This window comes from Herpailurus yagouaroundi, unplaced genomic scaffold (genome assembly GCF_014898765.1).
Source record: "Herpailurus yagouaroundi ecotype Mexico unplaced genomic scaffold, PumYag 140, whole genome shotgun sequence".
Classification (NCBI taxonomy): domain Eukaryota; kingdom Metazoa; phylum Chordata; class Mammalia; order Carnivora; family Felidae; genus Herpailurus; species Herpailurus yagouaroundi.
In genome coordinates, this window is record NW_024412395.1 from 15,783,599 (window position 1) to 15,806,995 (window position 23,397).

The 23,397-nt window shown below is 37.4% G+C and overlaps 1 protein-coding gene across 2 annotated transcripts in view; it reads left to right on the forward strand.

Moving 5' to 3' along the window:
- Window positions 1-10,073, forward strand: part of SLC35F5 (solute carrier family 35 member F5) — a 38,528-nt gene extending 28,455 nt beyond the window's left edge. The window contains exons 13-16 of one of the 2 annotated variants that reach the window (XM_040474887.1): window positions 2,084-2,174; window positions 6,247-6,401; window positions 6,918-7,011; window positions 9,208-10,073. In XM_040474887.1, the coding sequence (XP_040330821.1) occupies window positions 2,084-2,174; window positions 6,247-6,401; window positions 6,918-6,993 (322 nt within the window). In that variant the 3' untranslated portion in view covers window positions 6,994-7,011; window positions 9,208-10,073. Of the gene's footprint in view, window positions 1-2,083; window positions 2,175-6,246; window positions 6,402-6,917; window positions 7,012-7,947; window positions 9,180-9,207 lie in introns of those variants that run through there. The other variant, XM_040474886.1, reaches the window with a different exon arrangement.
- Window positions 10,074-23,397: the final 13,324 nt, after the last annotated feature.

A 23,397-nucleotide genomic window follows, 5' to 3' on the forward strand; every position in this document is an offset into this window, starting at 1 on the left:
TATGAGTATATGAGTATTGTTGAATAGTTAAATTATACAAAGTCATATATTATGATAAAAGCTATATTTATCCTTACCTAGAATGGATTTTTCAGGATCTCAAGAAGGTTTATTTTTCAGATACACTCTAGTACTCGAGTGTTTAGAGTACTAATGATAACAACTCAGTAGCAGCAAACCAGTCAGTGAAGAAACAAACATATCCCTTATACTCTGGGTGTTTTTGGCAACAAAACAAGTATAAGAAACATATCTCTCTATATTTTACCTTTTTTTAAATTATAAGAAAATACACATTTCTCAGAAGTCATAATTTGCATGTATAATGATTCCCTTCTTTGGGAGAAGCAGGGTTATTCTATGTTTAACTGTAAATGGAACAGTAAACTTCAGTGTACATAATCAAGGGCTGAGTAGTAAACTACAGATTTAAAAGTATGGTTGTGAAATTTTTTTTGTAAATTAAAGATGTGTTCTTGTCCCTCATTGTTTATTTTTAAAAAATTGAGGTGTGCTGTAAAGCGCATATACTGTACCATTTGTATTAGATGTTGAATGGTAGCACCTAGTTCTCTGTCTCAGCGTTTCCCAGAGTGTGCCCCTGAAATGATAATAAATGATAAAAGGATTCAGCCATCAGCTAAATTAGGAAAAGGCAGTATAAGTCAAATAGTTTTCTTTTTCTATATTTATTTTGAGAGAGAGAGCATGCACATGCAAGCACAGGCGGTGGAGGGGCGGTGGGAGACAGAATCCTAAGCAGGCTCCGTGCTCTGCGCTAAGCTTGATCTCATGACAGTGAGATCATGACATCAGCTGAAATCAAGATTCGGATGTTTAACCAACTTAGCCACCCAGGCACCCCAAATAGTTTCCTTTTTAATACTTCATCTCAGACTCTTTATGATAGTACTTTGTGTTACAAGTCTCTAAGTACATATGCTGCATTAAAAAAGGAAAAATTGACCTCCTGAACTGTCTTTTCACAGAGCAGTTAGCTCATAAGTAGTGGGAACCACTAGTACTTGAGTTCTCTTTCCTGCATTAAGAACTAATGGTATAGCCTCTAGCGAATATGTTGAGTGACACTTTATCAAGATAGCCTCTTTTATTGCAGGATAGCATTATTAATACTAATATATACTGAGCTAGAATTTACTAACCTAGAATTTCCATGGGTCTGTAAGTCACAATTACATGCATTACAGTTTTATCTTGGGTTATAATTTCTTTTTTTTCTTTTTTTCTTTTTTAAAGTAACCTCTGCCTGCAATGTGGGGCTCGAACTCATGACCCTGAGATCAAGAATCTCATGTTCTACTGACTGAGCCAGCCAGGCGCCCTGTTTTCTTTTCATACAAATTATTAGTCTGTATAAATGGCTTACCTATTTGGTATAATGCTTTCTTTCATTTTTTTTTTTCTTTCAACTAAACAAAATCATGTGCAGATTGCTATTGCAAAATTTGATACCAACATTGGTAGTTCAAGGGGAAAATAAAGTGAAGAGCTTAAGTTTGGTTAGGACATTTGCTAGAAAAATGGAAAGCAATAAAGAAGTACCATTAAAAAATAACCAGTCCTTTTCAATGCTGAGCCAAACCAAAAGAACAACACAGGTCAGAAGACTATTTTAGTTTTCATGAGAGTGAGATATTTTTGGTTTGGTGAAAGACTCACGTGTTGGCTTATCACTTTCTTAGAAGTCTGTGGTGTGAAGTGTTGTCCTGCAGTTTAATAAAGCTGTTTCCTTTGTTAGCTAAGTATCGTCATTACAAAACTATGAGAACTCTTTCAGCAATTTTATTAAAAATGTTAATGAAATAGAAGCTATGCATCCAAATTGAATAATATCTGTAAGCAGATCTGGAAAAAGGCATAAAGTACTTTGAAAGTTTTATTCTTACTTATTTGGATTTTTAGTATTTGAAGGTAAACTTTAAGAATCTTTCTAGTTGCTTTATTGTGTCTGAGTCTGTCCTAAGCTTTTGTTTTTGCTCCTGATCTCTCATGTCCATATTTCCTTTGGTTTTTTTTACTCTTCTAATATGGAAACATGTATTTTCTTCTTTTTCCTTTTTAGGGGCTGCTTTCTTACCTCATCGTTGATAGGCACACTTGCACTAAGCCTTACAATACCTCTGTCCATAATAGCTGACATGTGTATGCAAAAGGTAAGACGCACTATTTATTAGATATTTTAGATGTAGTTTTAAAACAGAGACAGTGAAAGTTAGGGCACATGATTAAATGTCCCAAGCTGCTTTACTACATAGAGATATATAAAAAGTACCAAAGAAATGGATAATCTCTTACATTTTTAGCTTTTCAATTTTTTTTTCTTAATTTCTTAGTGAAGAACAAACAGTATCTTTATATTTAGTTCTCCAGTTTTAGAGCTGATTATTGGATGTTTTCTTTGGTAAGTCAGTGGTATAGGATAGAAAATGGGATATATCTTATTATATAATTAGTGGTGTTTTGATTTCTAAGATAAATTCCAAAGTTTCTTTAATAGTGTGATACTATTATCAGTCTGAGCAACAGGAATAATGTTTCTCAGCAAATGCTCATTTCTGTCTGGTTCAGGAGGGGCAAGTGCTCTGTTCCTCTTCTGTGATGTCCTGGTCTGGATGCAGGGACTTTTATGATGAACATTGGCAATGATAACATCACAGAAAAGAGAATACCTTCTAACAGCCCGAAGGGAGGAGTTTCTTTAGTGCTTTTGGGGGTAAGGGGGAGAAAGGCATGCCATATGTATTCAACTAAAAGATGTAGTATAGTCATTTATCAGTTTAGTGTTTGTAAAACTTTGAACCAGGAATTAAGTAACAAAATTGTGTGTGTGTGTGTGTGTGTATGTGTAGTTTGGTTTAATACAATTTGAAGAGGGAATACTTGAAAGCCCTAAGGCTTATAATGTGTAGAAATTATAATCAAAGTTTTAAAGATTTTTTTTTTAGATCTTTGTGCAGTTCTTAGGATAAAGGCAAAATACTCTCAATGATATGTATTTATTTAAAAACCGGTTCTGTGCTGATACTTTGTTTCATGGCTCAGTAAATTCTTGCTTATTTGTCATGGTTATTAACAGAGTTTCTCCTTAATTTAGGTTATCTTCTATATCATGCATTTTCAAAGAACGAGAATATTGTAACATATACATAACACTGAAGTTATACATCATTAGATTCTTTATAGGTTTAAATAATATCCAGGTCCTTCCACATCTCATGATCTTGAATATCAACCAAAATTGCTCTAGTGAAACTAGGGGAGTGCTGTATAAGAGGATTTTGGTAGACTACTGTGTAAATGAGCTTTTCTGTACTGATATTTTGAAAATACCAGCTTTTGCTGATTTGAAAAATAAAAATTGAAGGTTAATTTTAGGATTTTTAAAACACTGTCACAGGGGATCTAATTTTATTTAATGAGTATGTAATTTATGGATTCAGATATTTTAAGATGAGGGCAAAACATAAGGAAAATGAAGATAAATGATTGATTGATTAGAAAAACATAACCAGTCTATAACCAGTCTTTTCTCGATTGTCTTCACATCTCGAATTGGACAGCCAGTTAAATGAGTTGGCTGGGCCTCCAGTGAGAATCAAGGGTAGGAAGATACTTTCTAGAAAAAGTGGCAGGGTGTCCCAGAACTGTAATAGAAACAGTAGAACTCTACTTTCATGTTTTTTTTTTTTTTTTAATTCTAATAAGCAACTATATTTATATATAGTTTCTGAAATTTCAGCATTTATCAGTATTTTTTATTGTGCTTAAAATAAATTATTTAAACCTATTTATAATTGATATTTTGTATGAGAGGAAGCATCTCTGCTAGTATTCACATTTATATCCATATATGGTCAGGTTTAGACAGTAATGTAGACAATTTTTGTCATTGTCTTCATTTTATTTTATTTTTAATTTTTTAATGTTATTTATTTTTGAGAGAGAGAGAGGGCAAGCAGGGGAGGAGCAGAGAGAGAGGGAAACACAGAATCCTAAGCAGGCTTCAGGCTCCGAGCTGTCAGCACAGAGCCCAACATGGGGCTTAAACTCACAAACCACGAGATCATGACCTGAGCTGAAGTTGGACACTCAACTGACTTGAGTCACCCGGGCACCCCTCAGTGTCTTCATTTTAAAATGCTGTCTTCATAGCTTGTTGGAAATAAAATCAGAACTTTTTTATTATGTGGCAACACATAAATAACTGCATTGTTACAGGTGAACTTTGCTTTTAAAGGTCAAGTAGGATTTTACCCACCTTTACAAAGTTTACTTTTACTCAATTGTAAAATAGGGTTTTAGCTGAATATTCATGAAATCACTCTTATCTACTATATCTTTAACTTTCATTAGTCATAAGTTTTCATACTTTTTCTGGTCTTGGGTCATTTAAATACGTCATGGCTTTTCTAGATTATTAATATTCTGGCAAATATTCCAAGAATATGTTTTGCCAATAATTTGATAGCATTGTGAAGGCTTTTTAGTTTCTCTTACTGACTGCTCTTTCCTGGGTATTCTTACGCTCACAGCCTGTGTGTGTATCTGCAAGCAGGACATGCATATTAAAAGTTGTCAGTGATTATTCTTGCATTATGCATTGTGAGTCCCTCATAAAAAATATTCTCACAAAACCCCTTTGCTCTGACTAATGGTGCTGTGAACTGGAGTAGTATATGTTTCCCACCAGAGGGAGTCTTGCTTATGATTCTAAACTGCACTTTTTTTTTTTTTAATACTTACAGAGAACAAGCAGTTTTTCTTATTTTAAAGATAGGAGTTACTATTTTCATCAGTATGTTGAAAGCAAATCACACCACTGGGTTGCAGCTGAGTCTCAATCAGTGCAGCCTTCTTTGACAATTGGTTTTGATTCTTAGTTGAATCTAGATGGTAGAGGTAAACTAATGAAGGGAAAGATTTTTCTTCACTTTATGGCATCTCATTATCTTCAATTTTCTTGACAACCCTGATAAAATGATGGATTGGAGGCTCAACCTTGATGATATCTGATGGGCTCTTCACCCCTGAGGCCCTGCTTGCTGCTGTCTTCTCTGGCTCACGTTTCTTAGTAAAAGTGTTCTTGTTTGTTGTCTTTAGTGTACTTAAGCCATGATTTCCTTTTGGAGTTTTTTTCATTTGTTACTACATAATCAAATTATTTTAAGAGTAAGCAGGAGAATTTGTTGCAAATTAAAAAAAAATTTTTTTAATGTTTATTTATTTTGAGAGAGAGACTGAGAGTGAGCAGCAGAGGGACAGAGAGAGAGGGAGACATAGAATCCAAAACAGGCTACAGGTTCTGAGCTGTTAGCACAGAGCTCAATGTGGGGCTCGAACCCACGAACTGTGAGATCATGACCTGAGCAGAAGTCGTATGCTTAACTGACAGAGCCACCCAGGTGCCCCTGATGCAAACTGTTAATTAAAGGTTTGCACAAGTTGCACTTGAGGGTTTTTGGTGCTGTCTTTGGGAAGGAATGGTAACATAGCACAATGTATCACAACATACTATAGCATAGTTTTTTAAAATGTGAGTTTTTGGAGCACCTGGCTGGCTCAGTTGAGTGTCTAACTCTTGATTTCAGCTCAGGTCATGATCCCAGTGTCATGGGATTGATCCCCATGTCAGGTTCCACACTGAACCTGGATTCTCTTTCTCCCTGTGCCACTCTACCCTGCTCGTGCTCACTCTCGCGCGCGCTCTCTCTCTCTCTCTCTCTCTCTCTCTCTCTCTCTCTCTCTCTCTCCCTCTCCCTCTCCCCCTCCCCCTCTATCTGTAAAATAAAAAAGTAAAAATAAATAAAAATGTGAGTTTTTGAAGATGACTTCAAAACTGAAGGGAGGATCTACTTGAGGATCGGCAGTAATCAGTACAGGAAAAAAATGGGCAATGTGTTGTGGAAGACAAAGCTAAATGGTTTGTAATTCTGCTCTCAGATGCGCTATGCCTAATACAGGAAAAGCATGCCTTCTGGCTTTCCTAGGCCATTTTCCAAGCAAGGCATGTTTTTGTTGGTAATTTAAGCAAGTGGAATCATATGCTGAAGTTCTGAATCCTCATATTTAATAATATACTTAATATATTATTAATGCTAAGTATTATCTTCTTGGTGTTTTGACTTATTCCTGCAGATTTTCATAAATGGAAAACTTATTTTAAAGAATAAAGTTGTCTTAATGATAATGGTGGATTGTTTTTATTTTTCTATCTTTTATTTTTAGGTGCAGTTTTCTTGGTTATTTTTTGCAGGCGCGATCCCTGTATTTTTTTCATTTTTTATTGTAACTCTCCTCTGCCATTATAATAATTGGGATCCTGTGATGGTGGGAATCAGAAGAATTTTTGCCTTTATATGCAGAAAACATCGTATTCAGAGGTATATTTGGTTCCAGTATAAGTTTTTAAAAATATAATCCTTGCTATTTAAACTGGAAATCGTATCGTGCTGGACTAATTTGTAGACACTTTGGGAAGAATTACCGAAAGATTATAATTTTATATGTACTATGCCACATAAAATTAAAATAAGTTGTTTAGATCCTTTGTGTGGTAAGATAGTTTCTTCACAACTACTTTAAAAAATGTTTTGATTTATAGGTAAAACCAAAGTGCTTACTGTTTTGCTGTGATGAATTTAAATGTAGAAAACTTTCATTGGTGTGAACAAAATTTAAATAAAATATGATAACACTGCTTCAAATATCTTTCTTTTTTAAGAGAGAAAGATTTTTACATCCTACTATAAAAAAAACTTGGGGCATGTTGTTGGGAAGTCTTGCCTTAGTCTTAGTGTTGACCTCACAGCTTCAGCCAGTAGAATAGATAATTTTTAAGGGCTCCTTTCCATTCAAAAGCTTTCCTTAACTATTGCCTTAAAAACATTTTTTTTAAGGGTTCCAGAAGACAGTGAACAGTGTGAGAGTCTCATTCCTATGCACGGTGTTTCTCAGGAGGACGGAGCTAGTTAGCTGTTGTCTGTAGTCCAGGTTTGTATGTTAGCTAGTATTAGTGCTGAATAAGGTTCTTTATTCCTGTAATCTCAAATACTGTCTAGAGGGTAAGGGAGTCAAGCTCTGGACTCATACTGCCTGGGTTCCAATTCTAGCTTCTCTGTGCACTAGCTGTGTGACCTTATACAAGGTTCTTCACCTGTCTGTGCCTCAGTTTTCTTATTTGTGAAGTGGGGTTGTGGTAGTCCCTCCTCTCTCATAAGATTACTGGGAATATTAAATACTTGGTAAGATTTAAAGTGTGCAATAGTGCCTGACTCAAATTAAGTGATCCCAAGTTCAACTATTACTTTTATTCACGCTAAGGATCATAATTTTATTTAATAATACACTTTAGAAAAATGTTTTTCCTCTAGTATAAAAGTAAGAAAAAATATATCAATTTGGTGTATATCCAGTCTTTTCTCTGTATGTCTGTGTGTGTTTTCCACAACTGGCATAGTGTATATCCTGATTCTCTGACTATGCTTTTTCAATTAATGTTTCAAGAACATTTCCCCATTTTTAAAAAATTGTAAAAAATACTATCTTTTATATTTCTGACAAGACAGACGAGTACATGGTGTTTTTATCTTTCGCTGCATCAATGCTTGAAATACATCTAACATATATTTTGGCAGCTATAAAAGTAGTTATGTACTTATTTAGAATGAGAAATCACAGTAAATTACTGAAATTCTGCAGATTCAGGTCCCTTTCTTCTAAGATAACCTGAGGCAGTTTATATTGAAATGTTTCCTGACTCAGCTGGGCTTCCCCTCCTCACTTAGAACATTTAACAACTCCTGTCAACTCCTTGCACTCAAATTGGCCTTTGAAGGTTAAGTGTCATCCTCTTTGTGGCAGATTCACCTCTAACCTAGGACTAAGTGTCTTGGTCTTGTGTTTTCCTTTGGTCATTTTGTATTCCAGCTTTTACTGTTACGATGGTCACCCATGCACATAGTTGAGAGAGTTCGAGTTCTAGTTCTACGAGATTGCTCATACAGAGCGGCTGCCGCCTGCCCTGCCCACCTGCTTCTGCTCTCGTCCCACTCCAAGAAGTCAACGTTAAACTCGTCAGTTGTTTTGACCCCCCTCTTCCCCCCCCTCCCCCCACCCCACCTCACACACTGTCTTCAAGTACCACACTTATACTTCTGTTTCTTGATTTCTCTGTTTTAGGCATCTTCAGTTGATGTTCCCACTTTGGTAGATGAGGATAGATTACATTCAAGTTTCATCCTCCTATCTCCCCACCCCACTTGCCTGCTTTTCCACCACCTCCTCATCCCAGTGTACTTATTGTATAATTATGGATAGATTTGTAAGCAGTGTTTGCATGGTCATGGTGATGTAAATGTTACTTTTACCTGAGTCGTGGTGGATTGTGCTTGGCATTTCCACAGTCCAGAGACCCTTTGTTACACTTTTAGAGAATGCACCTCACATTTTCTCTGGGGATAGAGAAGGGGCACTTGACCAGCTGTAAAAAGTAAGGCAGGACATTTGAATGTCTAACTGCTTTTTCTATAAACCGTGCCAGTCTTTCTGTTTTAGCTGTTTCTTCACTCCTCCTTTTAGAGATACCTGCTTCGCTGTTGTTTTCTAGTCTCTGCTCTTCCCTTTGTCCATGTGACAAAAATCCCTTTATTTTCTTTTTACTGAGGTTTTGGCAGCAAAGTAGAACCAAATATGTTTACTTACCATCTTTAAATTTTAAAAAGTACATATAGTTATTTTTTAAAGCTTTGTAGTGCTGTAACGTATGCACTCTCTCCCTACTGTGTGTGCATTATTCCCATGGTCACACTCATGCCCACCCCAGCAAGGACTCAATAAATTTGGGAGTGAGAACTGGATAAGAGGAGATAGTGAACTCGGCAGAGTGTAAAGGAAAGGTGTGGCAGGAGTCTTTGTTGCATCGGGGTAATGGTGGGTATGCCATGAGTCAAACTGTCACCACATGATCTGTAAGCAGTGTTGGCCTTAGACACTGCTGTGGAACTCACTCCCATGCGCTTTTAGTGCTCACCTCCGGTTCCAGTATCCAGTTGTTAAGTGTAATAAACTGTGTTTGTTATATATTTCAATGTTAAGATAATTTGCTTTTTACAGTATAAACTGTAAAAATTAAAGCTATGACAGTTATAATCTAATGATGATTTTGTGTTTGTTTGTTTTTATTTTTAGCTTGATAATGGAACATTATGCAGCGAAGAGACAATCCCTGGCAAGTTTTTGTAGAAAATGTTTCAGTGCCTAGTCTGAAAAATAACAGTTTCAGTTCTTTGGAACTCTAAAATATATTTTCCTCATACCTGTTTTCTTCATTTCATAATGAAGTACTTTGCTATGTAGCTGTGTACATATCACCACAGTTATAGGAAGTTCCAGTCCACAGTCCCGCTAAAAGACCAACCTGCCTTACACATCTCAAGGAATTCAGCTGATGAAATAATTTGAACTAATCAAGGAATAAAATTCTGATGTTCTGGAGACTTTATTTTCACATTATTTGTTAAACACTGGGCTATATTATGAAAATGTTTTCAAGAAATCATTTAAGTATATAGATCAGTGTTTCTTACAGATAAAATGATAAAATAAGCTGCCTATAATAGGTATGGACTATACTTTTAAGTTTCGTAGAATATTGCAAATTAACAACACAGAAAAATGTTTAATTTTATGCAAGTGTGTCCATGCAAATTTAGTGGGACTTTAAAGAGAATCAGTCTCTGAGAAAAATCTGGTTCACTCACACTACATATGCTGTATTACCCTTTCATAGCATTAGGTGCCTTGTATTTTAAATCTGTGACAAACTATGACAAATTTTTAAAGGGGAAGTATTATTGTAAAATGAAGAATTATGTATTTCTAAAGGCTGTATTGCTGTAAATTTAATTGATAAAGCTCTGCTTGATTTAGAGTTTTGAAGAAATATTCTCTCTTCAATTAAGACATTTTCATAATGGAATGATTTAAATTGAAGTGATGAAGAGTATTATTGAAATAAAATGTTTATATATATGTATTTGCGTGCTACAGATCTATGAATTGGTTTCTGATTTTTTTTCATATATGTGCCAAATTACTCTAGAACTGGATGTCTCTTAAATAATTCTAGTTTTCCAAAATAAATGTTTAATGGTTAAATATTTTACCTTGTTTGTTAAGAAGGTAAAAAAAAAAATACTTTAAAAATTCCATTTGAATTTTTCCTCTACCAAGCTTAAGTTAAATATAAAATACTCCTAATTACAACTCTTAAATTTGAGTTTTATATGTACTTACTTTGCAACTGCCCCTGTTCACTGCAGACGTCAGTGAATGAACAGGTGTCTCAGGATTCATCTAGACTTTTGATGAATCACCCATTTCCTTTTCAAGTTTTGTGAAAATAGTTCATTTCTCTTCAAAATTTCCTAACAGATCTGATTTTTAAAAATCTCTTTGCAGTGTTTGGCTTCAGTTTGTGTTATTCACACTTTTAAAGTTGTTTTGGTGTTACCATAAGTCTAAAATGGAGTTTAACCATCTTTTTGCTTGTCCTGAGATCTTTTATATTAGCTTAAAAGATTGTTTATTATGTTAAATTAAAAAAAACAAACAGTTCTCCTATTTAGTGCCACCAATAATTCTTTTAAAGCTAAAAGTAGTATTGATTTTGTTACTGTGACCCAGGGTAAAGGCATTGTAAAGAATATGGACCTATAATGAATTTTTGAAAAAAATATTTATTTAGTTTTGGGAGAGTGCAAGTGGAGGAGGGTAGAGAGAGGGGGACAGAGGATCCTAAGTGGGCTTTGCGCTGACAGGCTGACAAGCAGCGAGTCTGATGTAGGCTCAAACTCATGAACTGCGAGATAGTGTCCTGAGATGGCCGAAGGTGGACACTCAACCAACTGAGCCACCCAGGTACCCCTGCCTCTTTTTTTTAAGTAGGCTCCATGCCCAACATGGGGCTTGAACTCATGACCCTGACATCAAGAGTTGGATGCTTTACTGACCGAGCCAGCCAGGCTAAGGAATTTTTTCTTAAAAAGAAATTAATGAAGTAACATTTCAATAGCTCAAGCTTCAGTTGAGGTTTATTTATCTAGATACCTTTACTTTCTGTTTTTTTCTGTTTTGTCACCAATACCTTCAACAATTACAAGGTAAAATCGTTGAAACAGTGAAGGCAGAATTCAAAATTTAAATTATTCTGTAAAAATGGTAGGAAATGAGGTTGAACTTAGAATTTTTTGGGTTTTCTTATGCTCTGTGTTCACATGTCTTACAGATCATGTGTTGTCACTCAAGGACTCAGTAATAAGCCTTAGTTGGCATGCTGGTTAGACTTCTTCCACTAGGCTACTATGTTTTGTTTTTTGTTTTGTTTTTTGTATTCTTAATTTAAGAACAACCTCTTTAGAAGGAAGCATCATTAAATCAGTTAACTGGAAGTACAAATTATTGCTGCTTCACTCATCTACCTATTACCTTTTCTCTCAGGTGTTGTCTGAATGATTTTTTTGTTTGAATACTGCAGCCACAAAGACTGAGCAGTTGGGGACTTCCTTTCTGCACCTTTGTAGTCAAGGGTTCATCTGCTCAAAAAATAAAGTTGTGGTTTACTTCCATTCTGTGATTTCCCAGACATGTAGGCCCAAGGCCCTCAGATTGCAGCAGCCTAATTGCAGGCCTCTGCAAATGTTGGCAGGGTTACATTCTAGTAACTGCTCCTGTTCTCCCTCTGTTAGAGCAGTACTGGTCCACAGTTCTGTTTTTCTGAATCCAAAGACCACATGGAGCAGGGGCGCCTGGATGGCTCAGTCGGTTGAGTGTTTGACTCTTGATTTCAGCTCAAGTTGTTATCTCAACGTTTGTGGGATTGAGCCCCTCGTCCCCAGCTCTGCACTGACTGTGGAACCTCCTTGGGATTCATTCCCTCTCTCCCTTCTCTCTCTCTCTCTCTCTCTCTCTCTCTCTCTCTCTCTCTCTGTCTTTCTCTCTCCCCCGCTCTGCCCCTTCCCTGCTCACACGCTCTCTCTCTAAAATAAGAAAAATTAAAGTAAAAGACAAAATAGGGATTTCTGATTCCTTCTTTCAGTCTTGGACTTTTCTTCCTATATGTAATTTAAATCCCACTCTTAAATGTTTTAAATTATGACCTTATGTTTGATGAACATCAGACTCTGAATTGAAACAAAACTGAAAAATGAAGCAGCCATACAAGTGCTTCGATGAATGCTTGTTGGAGCTCATAGAAGCCATTAGCTGTAGGTGATACACCTATACTTTAAATAAATTTTGAATTTTTAAGAAGTTAATATATTGGCTTCTATCAGCCTGGCTTAGTTAATTCCTTACATTAAACTGATTTTCCTCTGGTAGCTGATGAATAAAGTTTATTGTTTCTATAGAAGTGAACTCACAAGGTTAAATGTTAATGTTCTCAAAGGAATACTGCCTTGTTGCAGGAAGAATGCTAATATCCCATTATGGTCGTTCATGCAGAGCTGATTTGCGGTTGCAAGGTATTACTTCTCTGGAAGCTAAGGGTTTTCGGATGTCAGTGTGGTAAGGTATGTGAGCACTAATCTTCAGTGTGCTGGTTGAAGAAACAAAGTATCTGGAAAGAAGAATAAAGTAGTAATTAATTAGAAAATATTTTTTTCCAGAATCATATTAGCAAATAAATGAAATTTTTTATTTTAAGCAATTCTAGTTGTTATAATTCTTCATTTCTCCCTACTTTCCTTTTGAAATATTCTGTATTACTGAATAATATTTTAGGAAGAATTCACAGAAATAATTAGTATTTGTGACATCTGCAGATTTAATTTCTATTTTGTAATGGTGATGTGACTAATACGAGATTTTCAGTTTACAGAATTTGAAGTTAGGATTCTATTTTAATATTTCATGTACCAAAAGTTTCATTTAGATAAATTGAGATATACTTTTTGCATAGACTTGCAATTTTTAGACTCCCCCCCCCATTTCCTTATTTTAATATTATCAGCTTTATCGGTGTACACAAATTTTGTTTTGTAGTTCATGTACTGTATTTACACAGGTAATCTCCCTTTAAATCTTAATAAACTGGGGACACAGATGAGTTCATTATAAATTAGAAGCAAATAATGACTTGGGAATTCACTGTTACATTGACATGAAGCTTTTCTGTTTTGCTGTCAGACATAATGATTGCATGATAATTGAAATGTTTATTTTAACTTTAACTCTTATTTAGATTACCTTATTTTCATTCTGATTTTTGGTTATCTAGAAAAATTGTGGTTTATATATTTTAAAAACTAAGCACCACTTTAATGTCATTGCATTTAAAACAATGTTTTCTGGTAAAAATTTTCATGTGCAACATACGTTATTAGAATCTCAACAATGAAATCATTGACATATATTTAAGGAAAAGTTACGTGGGGAAACTAGTACTCTGGTTAGGCATATTTGCTGAAATGCTAAAAATATCTAATGAGAACATTTCGAGTTTTCAGTAAGATGAATGTGAATTTATTTTTGAGTTGGGAATTTGCAGTGGGGAAGTACTCAGATGAAGACATTTCCTTCATGATATTTCAAAGTTGGAAAAGAAATATTTCCAAATTGGAACTTTTAAAGTGAAACTTTTAACAAGGAATATCATGAACTTTTTAGTTTTTAATTTTACATATTGTTTCATTCTTAAGAGTTACTTTTATTAACTTTAACTTAGATCCTATATACTAAGCCTTCAGTATTTCTTTACTTGGTTTCTCTCTCTCTCTCTCTCTCTCTCTCTCTCTCTCTCTCTCTCTCTCATTTTTTTTAAGTGTTTATTTATTTTGAGAGAGAGAGAGAGTACACTAGCAGGGGAGTGGCAGAGAGAGAGAGAGAGAGAGGAAGAGAGAGAATCCCAAGCAGACTCCACACTGTCAGTACAGAGCCCGATGGGGGCTCGATCTCACAAATTGTGAGATCCTGACCGGAACCAAGATCAAGAGTTGGACACTTAACCAACTGAGCCATCCAGGCACCCCTTTACTTGGCTTTTCTATAATTAGTTTTAATGAGAGCAAGTAATTAAATAAGATCAGTCAGGCAAGAGTACTTATTAATTATTAATTTCAGCGGGTCCTTGAAAGGCAGGCAGATTTGTTTCAAGAGTCTTACTTTTTGACACAAGGTCAAAACAGTTCTTTAGAATCTTACTACCAGTATTTGCTTATTTGGAATAGCTTTCACATTTTTTTCTTAGGAAAAAAATCAGTGTCAGTTAAACCATGTAACATCAAAACAGAATTTTGGTGAAGGCTATCCTTGTCTTACTCTGGTATAAAGTATAGTAATACATTTTGTGTGTGGTAGCTTAGTGTAAGATTATACTTTAATATACATTCTCCAAGGAAAGCTTATAAGAGACAACATGCTAGAGAGCCGTGGCTCTCACTGCATGTGCATCAGCATCACCTGCAGGGCTTGCTGGATGCCCGCCCCCCCCGCGCGCGCCACCAGGGCCCATTCAGTAGGTCTGGGAGAAGGCCTGGGAATTTGCATTTCTAACAAGTTTCCAAGGAATGCCCCTGGTACTGGTCCCAAGACCACACTTTGTAGATACCCTGAGGAAAGGGCATTAACTCTGAAGTTGGATTCTCCCTGTTCCTATTAGCAATCTAATTTGGGGGCAATTATTTAATCTGAAATATGATAGTGAAGTCAGAAGTGCCCAGCCCCATGTGCCTGGGTGTTTGATAAATGCTGACTTCCTTGATTAGTGCCCCATCACTCTTCTCAAGTGAACACTGAGGAGTGACATCAATGCCCTCTAAGTTCCTCCCCAGGTCCCAAATCCTGTGATTCTAAAAGTTCTCTAGTTCAAGCAAGAATGCCAAACAACGTAAGTGTGTGTGGTGCTTGAGGGAGTAGTAATAGCAGTAATACTGCTTAGACCATAGTTCTATTTTGCTTTTGTTAGGGCTTAGCAAGTGGACTCTAAAAAGCTTTCAGTCAGATTTACAAAGCAACATTGCAGAACTTAAATTCCAGCACAGTCTGCATCCAAGACTGTTTTATGGAGCCTGAGTATATCAGATAAATGTGCTAACTTTTCTAAGTGACCAGCCTTATTAGAGTCTCACTACATTGCCTCCTCTAACGCGTGTTTAAAATATGTAGTTTTCATTACTTGCTTGGCTTCTAGATGGCATTAAATAAGCTGCGAAACAAATCCAAGCTAAAATTGTGAGCACATGATTTTTATAGCATGAAATTATTCAATGTTTTATTTAAAAGTAGTCACTAGTGTATTCAGTATTGTGAATTTATAATCTTAAAAATTGGGATGCTAATAATACCAGGATAAGGTACTGTTAGATTTTTGCATCTTTTAATTCCATCTTGTTAAAATAATCACAGCCAGGGTCCTTTTGCTTTCTCCCCACCATCTTAATCTGCTATACCATAAATATGGAGATGAGTACATGTAGTAAAAATCTTGTGTAACTAATTGGTTGGGGTTTGGAGACATCAGTGGAACTTGAATAAAGCATTTGCATCCGTCCAGAATGGTCTTAAACAACTGACTGCTGGGCGTCTGCAGGATGAGCCCCAAGGGCGGCATGGGTTGGGAGGTTTTCCCCACACAGTGGATACTGCAGCTGCATTTGAAATACCTATTTTTGAAAACCTGAGTGAAAGAGGCTAGACAGAATGTAGACATGGCATTGAAAATGCTAATGCCTTTTATTATATGACATGAAATATGAGAGAATGGCAAAAAGATGTCAAGATACAATGTAAGGTCAAGTTCAACTAGTATACTCTAAAGTGGGTCTTAATATTCACATTAGTGTTAATATTCAGATATTGTGTGAGGCCAGGTATGTGTACTTATTTAGTTTTCTTTATAGTAATTCTGGTAAATTCTTGTGCAGATTTGTTTTACATCCGTGATATTTCCCATACTAAAAGTTTATAGTATATTCTTAATCCCCTTAGGCAGGTAAATTAAAACTGAAGTTATTGAGTGTCAGCATACTGTGATTTATATTTTTATATAAGGCAAGAGTGCATCATTCTGATAAAGTGGCAGCGTTTTAATTTTATATGATAGGTCTGTATTAAGTAATCAGGAGCAGTGTTCAAATACTCCCTGGGAAGTAGTAGTATAGAAGTAATTTTCTATAAATAAATAAAAGTCAGCTTTTTATATTTATTTATATATTTATATTTATATTTATATATATATATTATATATATATTTATATTTATTTATAAAAAAATAAATAAAAGTCAGCTTTAATTACCAGACCCGGAAGGCTTGATGTAATGAAAGAGTACTTTAGAAAGATGAAATGTTTATGATAAATTAAGGACATACTTTTTTAGGTATGTTTTTCTTGGTGTGGATAATTTAATGCAGATTTTTACCTGAAATTTGTTATTATAAACTTGATAATTTTATTCATCTATTTAATAATATTTTAAGATCCTGGAGTATTTTTAAATTTAAACATAATTATAAAATCAAATCTACTTATTATGTTACTAATTCTGGTATAATTTTGGGCCAAAACTATCCTGGTTTTGAAGGCCATTTGAAACACTGTATTATTTGGGGAAGATTATAGACTACAAATAGACTACAAATAGATTTTTTTGTAAAATCATTTACACTTATAGTATGTATTTTCTATTTCAGTAAAAATACATAAAAAGTTCAGGTCTGTCTTGTGCAAACAAGCATTTGATTTCTAAAGCTTCCTTTTATTAAAACATTTCCACTCCATCATTCTTTCATACCTGAATCTCTAAATGTGTCTCAGGTATTTGATCAAGCAGATCTCCCTGTGGAAGTCGGTTCAGCGTGGAGAGACCAAACATGAAGCAGAGTGAGTGGCATCTTACGGTGAAGTTTAAAGCCAACATAAAAGGTGAAATTTTTTAATCAAATCACTTTTAGGAAGGTTCCTTGTAGGAGAGATCTGCATTCCGTCCCATGAATAAGCCCTTCCAGTGAGTTTTTTTTCCCACAGTTAGAACAGCTATTTTATTGAGTATAACAGAGTCAGGGTTCCACCAATAAAACAAAAACTACCCTTGAGTATTTTAAACCGAATTTAAAACAGAATTGATAGCTCAGGTATTAAAGTCGCTGAGAGGACAAGCAAAAGACCCAGGTAACTCAGAAATTAGCAAGAGCAGGATTCCAGGCTGGCCCTAGGCTGATGAGGCAAAGCCCGAGGCCAGGGCTGCCCAGAGGAAGCCCAACCACAGCAAAACCACAGCAAAGAGCAGGAGCCTTACAGGTGATACCACTGAAGGCAAAGGAAGCAAAGAAATGCTCTGGCTTCTCTTTTCTTTATGCCATTCACACCCATGGGCAGGATGTGACTGGAAGCCAGCAACCAAAAGAGCTGGGAAATGGAGCCTTTGGGTGTCCATGCCTCAGCGTTGGAGAGGAGATCATTCATAGGTGCAAGCATTGAGTGGCTAGCTTGGATTTGGAGGCCGGATTTTATGGAAAACACTTATTGCTGGGCGCCTGGGTGGCACAGTCGGTTAAGCGTCCGACTTCAGCCAGGTCACGATCTCACCTTCTGTGGGTTCGAGCCCCGCGTCAGGCTCTGGGCTGATGGCTCAGAGCCTGGAGCCTGTTTCCAATTCTGTGTCTCCTTCTCTCTCTGCCCCTCCCCCGTTCATGCTCTGTCTCTCTCTGTCCCCAAAATAAATAAACGTTGAAAAAAAATAAAAAAAAAAAAGAAAACACTTATTGCTAAACAACAGAATCATAGCACGTGAAGATGGCACAGTACAGGAAATACCTGGGAGCCTCTGCTGGCTTTATCCATCTCAAGTCCATTCCATGAAGAGGAGTTGAGGGAAGATGCCTGCCCTGGCATCTTTTATTTCTCATACCCTTCCCTCTTCCTCCACTTACTTCCCACTTCCTGCCTTTCCCTTTTCCCTCTCTCTTCACACTGGGCTAAAGGAAAGGCGAGTAACAGGTGTGCTTTTTTTTTTTTTAATTTTTTTTTAATGTTTATTTATTTTTGAGACAGAGACAGAGCATGAATAGGGGAGGGGCAGAGAGAGAGGGAGACACAGAATCTGAAACAGGCTCCAGGCTCCGAGCTGTCAGCACAGAGCCCGACACGGGGCTCGAACTCACGGACCGTGAGATCATGACCTGAGCCGAAGTCGGCCGCTTAACCGACTGAGCCACCCAGGCGCCCCCAGGTTTGCTTTTTTAAAAAACAAATATGAAAATAGCACATGAAAAAATTTTGTAGTGCCTGAGAGGAAGAACTAAAGCATTCAGGACAGTGTATTCATGAAAGTGTTGGGAAAGAAGAAGAATAATTTCTTAATTTATTAGAAGACTTATGAAAGACTGAAAAATAGAATCTTAGAATCTTAGGGAGATAATGTTCTAAGTCTTAGGGGACACCTGGATGGCTCAGTCAGTTAAGTGTCCAAACTCTTGATTTGGGCTCAGGTCAGGATCTCACAGTCCATGGGTTGGAGCCCCATGTTGGGCTCTGCTGACAGCATGGAGCCTGCTTGAGGGTCTCTCTTCCTTTCTCTGCCCTTCCCTCACTGGTGGACACATGCTCTCTCAAAAGTAAACATTGAAAAAAAATCTTGCTCTCAGTGCTTAAAACTTCTGTTTTCTGGGGAGCTTGGGTGACACTCAGTTGGTTGAGCATCTGAATCTTGATTTTGGCTCAGGTCATGATCTCATGATGCTTCATGGGATCGAGCCCTGGAGTCAGGCTCTTTGCTGACATCACGGAACCCTACTTGGGATTCTCTCACTCCTCTACCTGCCCCTGCCCCCTTCTCTTTCTCAAAAATAAATAAATAAACAAAAAATAAATAAAACTTCTGTCTTCATCTACCTAATTATTTTGAAATGTCAATCATTTGTCAACCCTAACCTCCAGAGATAAAAATTTAAAACTAGTTCACTAATCATGCGATCATTGTTTTACAACTGCAAGAGTCTCTAGAGAATATCTAGGGACAGAATGTGGATGATGATGTGTTCTGATTTGCTGAGGGCAGTTCCAGTTTATAACTGCTATATTGGTATAGTTACTAACAGTGTCTGCCATCACTGAAGTGTCATAGTTTAGATTATTATGTGACCACTGTAATATACCCTATATTTCCTGACAACTAAGCTGCTGACAAAGTTCACATTTTCTGACTCCCAGTCTAGTGGTTTTTTGTTTTTTGTTTTTAATATTAGACTTCTGTGCTGACATAATGGTGCTGGCCAAGAATTAATCTTGGATCTTTTTAAAAAAAAATTTTTTTTTTAATGTTTATTCATTTTTGAGAGACCGTGAGAGACAGAGCGCAAGCAGGGGTGGGGAAGAGAGAGAGGGAGACACAGAGTCCCAAGCAGGCTCCAGCTCTGAGCTGTCAGCACAGAGCCCAATGCAGGGCTCAAACTCAGGAACTATGAGATCATGACCTTAGCCACAACCAAGAGGCAGACACTTAACTGACTGAGTCACCCAGGTGCCCTTAATCTTGGGTCTTTTGATCAGGAGTTGAGTCACACCTAAAATCTGTTTTCCTCCTGGAGTGGGTTGCTAAGGTGCTTTGTGGAGTGAAGAACCAGATTATCCAGCTTGCTGTATTGGCCTGAGTTTTCCTTCCTAAGGAAGGCCATAAACCAGTTGTTATTATCAGGAAACAAAAGTTAAGCAAATTATTTTTTATTCATTACTTTTCCAGCTTTAATGAAGTATAATTGAGAAAATAAACGTTAATATATTTAAAATGTAGAACACATACATGTACATGGTGAAAAGATTTCCACCACCAAATGAATTAACAATCCAACACCTGACATAGGTACTTTGTGTGTGTGTGTGCGCTTAAGATCTATTCTCTCAGCAAATTTTGATTATACAATAAAGTATTATCAACTATAGTCACTATGCTATACATTAGATGGTTAAAGCTTATTCATCTTATAACTGAAAGTTTGTAGTGTTTTAGCAACCTTCCCCCATTCTCCTGGTCCCTCAGCCCTCGGCCATTACCATTCTACTCTCTGTTTCCAGGAGTTGGACCTTTGGGGTTTTTTTGTGGTTTTTTGTTTTTTGTTTTTTGTTTGTTTGTTTTAATATTCCACATGTAAGTGGTAGCCTGCAGTATTTGTGTTCTGTCTGGCTTATTTCACTAGCATAATGCCCTGAAGCTTCATCCATGTTGGTCACAAATGGCAGGATTTCCTTTTGAAAAACGTCTGAATATTCCGTCGTATGTATAAACCACAGCTACTTTATCAATTCGTATGTTGACATTTACGTTGTTTCCACACCTAGGCTATTGTGAATAGAGTGGACATGGGAGTACCTCTCTGAGCTAGTGATTTCTCTTCCTTAGGAGCATATACCCAGAAGCGGGATTGCTGGACGACATGGTAGTTCTGTTTTTTTCATGTCTTTAAAAATTTTTTTTTAATGTTTATATTTTATTTTCGAAAGAGAGAGACACACACAGTGCAAGTGGGGGAGGGGCAGAGAGAGAGGGAGACACAGACTCCTTAGCAGGCTCCAGACTCTAAGCTGTCAACACAAACCTGGACTTGGGGCTCAAACTCACAAACTGAGATCCTGACCTGAGTTTAACCAATGGAGCCTCCCAGGCGCCTGTATTTTTTCATTTCTTAAGAAGTCTTCTTACTGTTCTCCACAGTGGCCATGTGAGTTTACACTCCAGCCAACAGTGTACAAGGGTTCTGAAAGAGCAGACGTAGGCCGGCTGACTCCATCTTGTTCTGTATCCTCCATCTTGAGTGACTATGTCCCCGACATGGCCGCAGAAAGAAGTTCCCGCTCAAACCTCAGACCACGCCTCCTCCCTTTGAGTAACTTCCTGCTCACCCGTTCAACATGAGTTGGGGCCTAGGCATAGATCTGTGGTCAGGGAGTCATCCTGAGGATGTAGAACAGGTGGAGGAAAGCCTTGAGTTTCCTTGTTTCACCTGGGGGTGGGCTGGGATGAGTCACTGGGGAAAGGAGAGCTCAGATGAAGGTGGAAAGATGGCAAGAGAACCCTACAATCCAGCACTTACTCTCTCTGCACCCCTGAGAAAGAGGCTGGGTGACCTGAGGGCCAGACTCTTCTGATTTGGGGGAGCAGGCTCAAGACCACTGACACTCTGAGAGCAGGAGCTCAAGGACAGGAGGGGGATGGGCTTTTCTCTTTGTAATCACTCTACTTTAAACCTTCCAAACCACGCCCGGCAACCTGCCTGACGGGACTCATCCTTCCCCAGCCAATCGGCTGAGGCCATGACCCTTCCCCAGCCAATCGGCTAAGGCCATGATCCCTATAAAACCTTTGTGCTCTTGAAACCTGCTCTCTCTCTCTCTCTCTCTGATATCTCACTGCTGCTTCCGTGCAGGTAGGGGATTGAGCTGGAGCTAGCTTGAATAAAGGCTCTTTGCTTTTGCATCCGACTAGGCTCCCTGGTGGTCTTTGGGGATCACGAATTCTGGGCATAACAGTTCTCTTTTCCCCACGTGCTCACCAGCTTTTCTTCTCTCCTGTCTTTTTGAGAATAACCACTCTAACAGGTATGGCTGCTCACCTGACAGGAGCCCTGTGGTGGTGGGGGGAGGGTGCTGTGTCTCAGCCTTTCCTAATCATTTCAGGGTCGGGAATTTCTCAGTCACCCAATGTGTCGGGGGCACTCAATTAGTTTCTGGATCTCTTTGGGAGGGAACTGGGAATTGATCCTAGTGTAGCTATTTATTTGATGTATGGTGGGAGAAGGGAAAGTCAGGAGTCTCCTATCTAGCCACCTTGGTGATGTCCTTTCTATGGTATTCTTAAGGGGCAACTATCTCCTCCTCTGAGCACACAGCCTTTCCTCTTGTGTGAGCACCTCTATGTGAACCTTGCTCGACACCACAAATACTTGCATTTGCATTGAGGAGACACAACTAGAATCGCATCTAGCCACATGGACCCAAATCACCCCAAGAGCTAAGAGAAACAAAATTATACAATGCATACTGCTTTCATAAAGGTTAAGGGAAAAGTCCTAACAGGTACCTTGACACTGTAGCTTCCAACAGAAAATAGCAGGTAACCATGATTTTGTCAAATGACCAAACTACAGCAACATAGCAACATCTCGGAAGTGTCTTGCATTCCAGAATGAGCTGAGACCTAATCAAAATGACAAGTCCTAAAAAAACCAGTATGACTTTGGTAGGTGCATTTGCAAATCACTTTAATGAGGGAGCAGTAATTACTTCCCAGGCCAGTAAACATTTCTGGTGTTACTCCCAAATAATGCAGATATGTAAGGCTAGGGAATGATAAATTATGTGAGCATAGGCAAAGAGCCTTACCAGGAATGTAGTCAGTGAACACTGTGAAGGATGTGATCAGGCGTTTTAATAAACATCAATTATGGAAGTTCTCTAAATGTGATGAAAACAAAAAGAAAGCTGGCCATGATCAACAGCATCCGTCTCTGCTGTGCTAAACCCAGTCCGAAAAAATTCAAGAAGTTCAACCAAGAGTCCATTGAAGCATTTCAGCAACCAAAATAAGGATGTAACTGTGCTACCTTTTCTTTTGGGTGTGCTTATTTCGGAACTTTAACCCTACTTTCGTGGACAGTGTTGAGAAACCATTCCATCTTGGATGTACTTGTGTGATTCTGAATTTTCATCTCGGATCATTTTTTTTTCTTGACATTTATTTTAGATGGATCATTTGAGCATACCTGCATGAAACTATTTCTCACTTCAAGTCCTGCTGAATGTTAGTGTCCCACAAGATTAACTTAATAGATGTTCCAAAAAAAATTTTTTTTAAAGGCTGATACCACGTTTAAATAAATTAGGAAACATGTTTGCGTGTTCCTGCTTCACTGCAAGACCATGTGAACTATTTACTACCCTGCATGAACAATGACCCCCTAGAGGGGATGGGGGCCAACTTGCAGGGTTTTTTTTTAAACTTATCTGATCACCGATCCCCCCTCCCCCACGTAAGCTTTTGCTTTTTTGTTAAATCTCTATCCATATATGTGGAGACACTTCCATTCCACAGAATATAGTTTGGAAAATGCTAATATTGAAGATGGCAAATGGCTGACAAAAAGTCAGGAATCCTTATGTATTTTTGCTGGCTTTGAGTTTTTGGTGGAAGAAATGTTTCCCTTCCTGAAATAATGAAGCAGCTGAATAGATGACATGTTTTCTCAACACAGGCAGTCGATTTGATGTGCTCTGGCAAACAACTTTGTGTCCCTAATAAATACAAAGTGTTTTTACCTTCAGCTTATATTAGAACATCACACAGCATGAGATTGATAAGCAGTAAAAAATTATGTCTCCTATCGTTTTA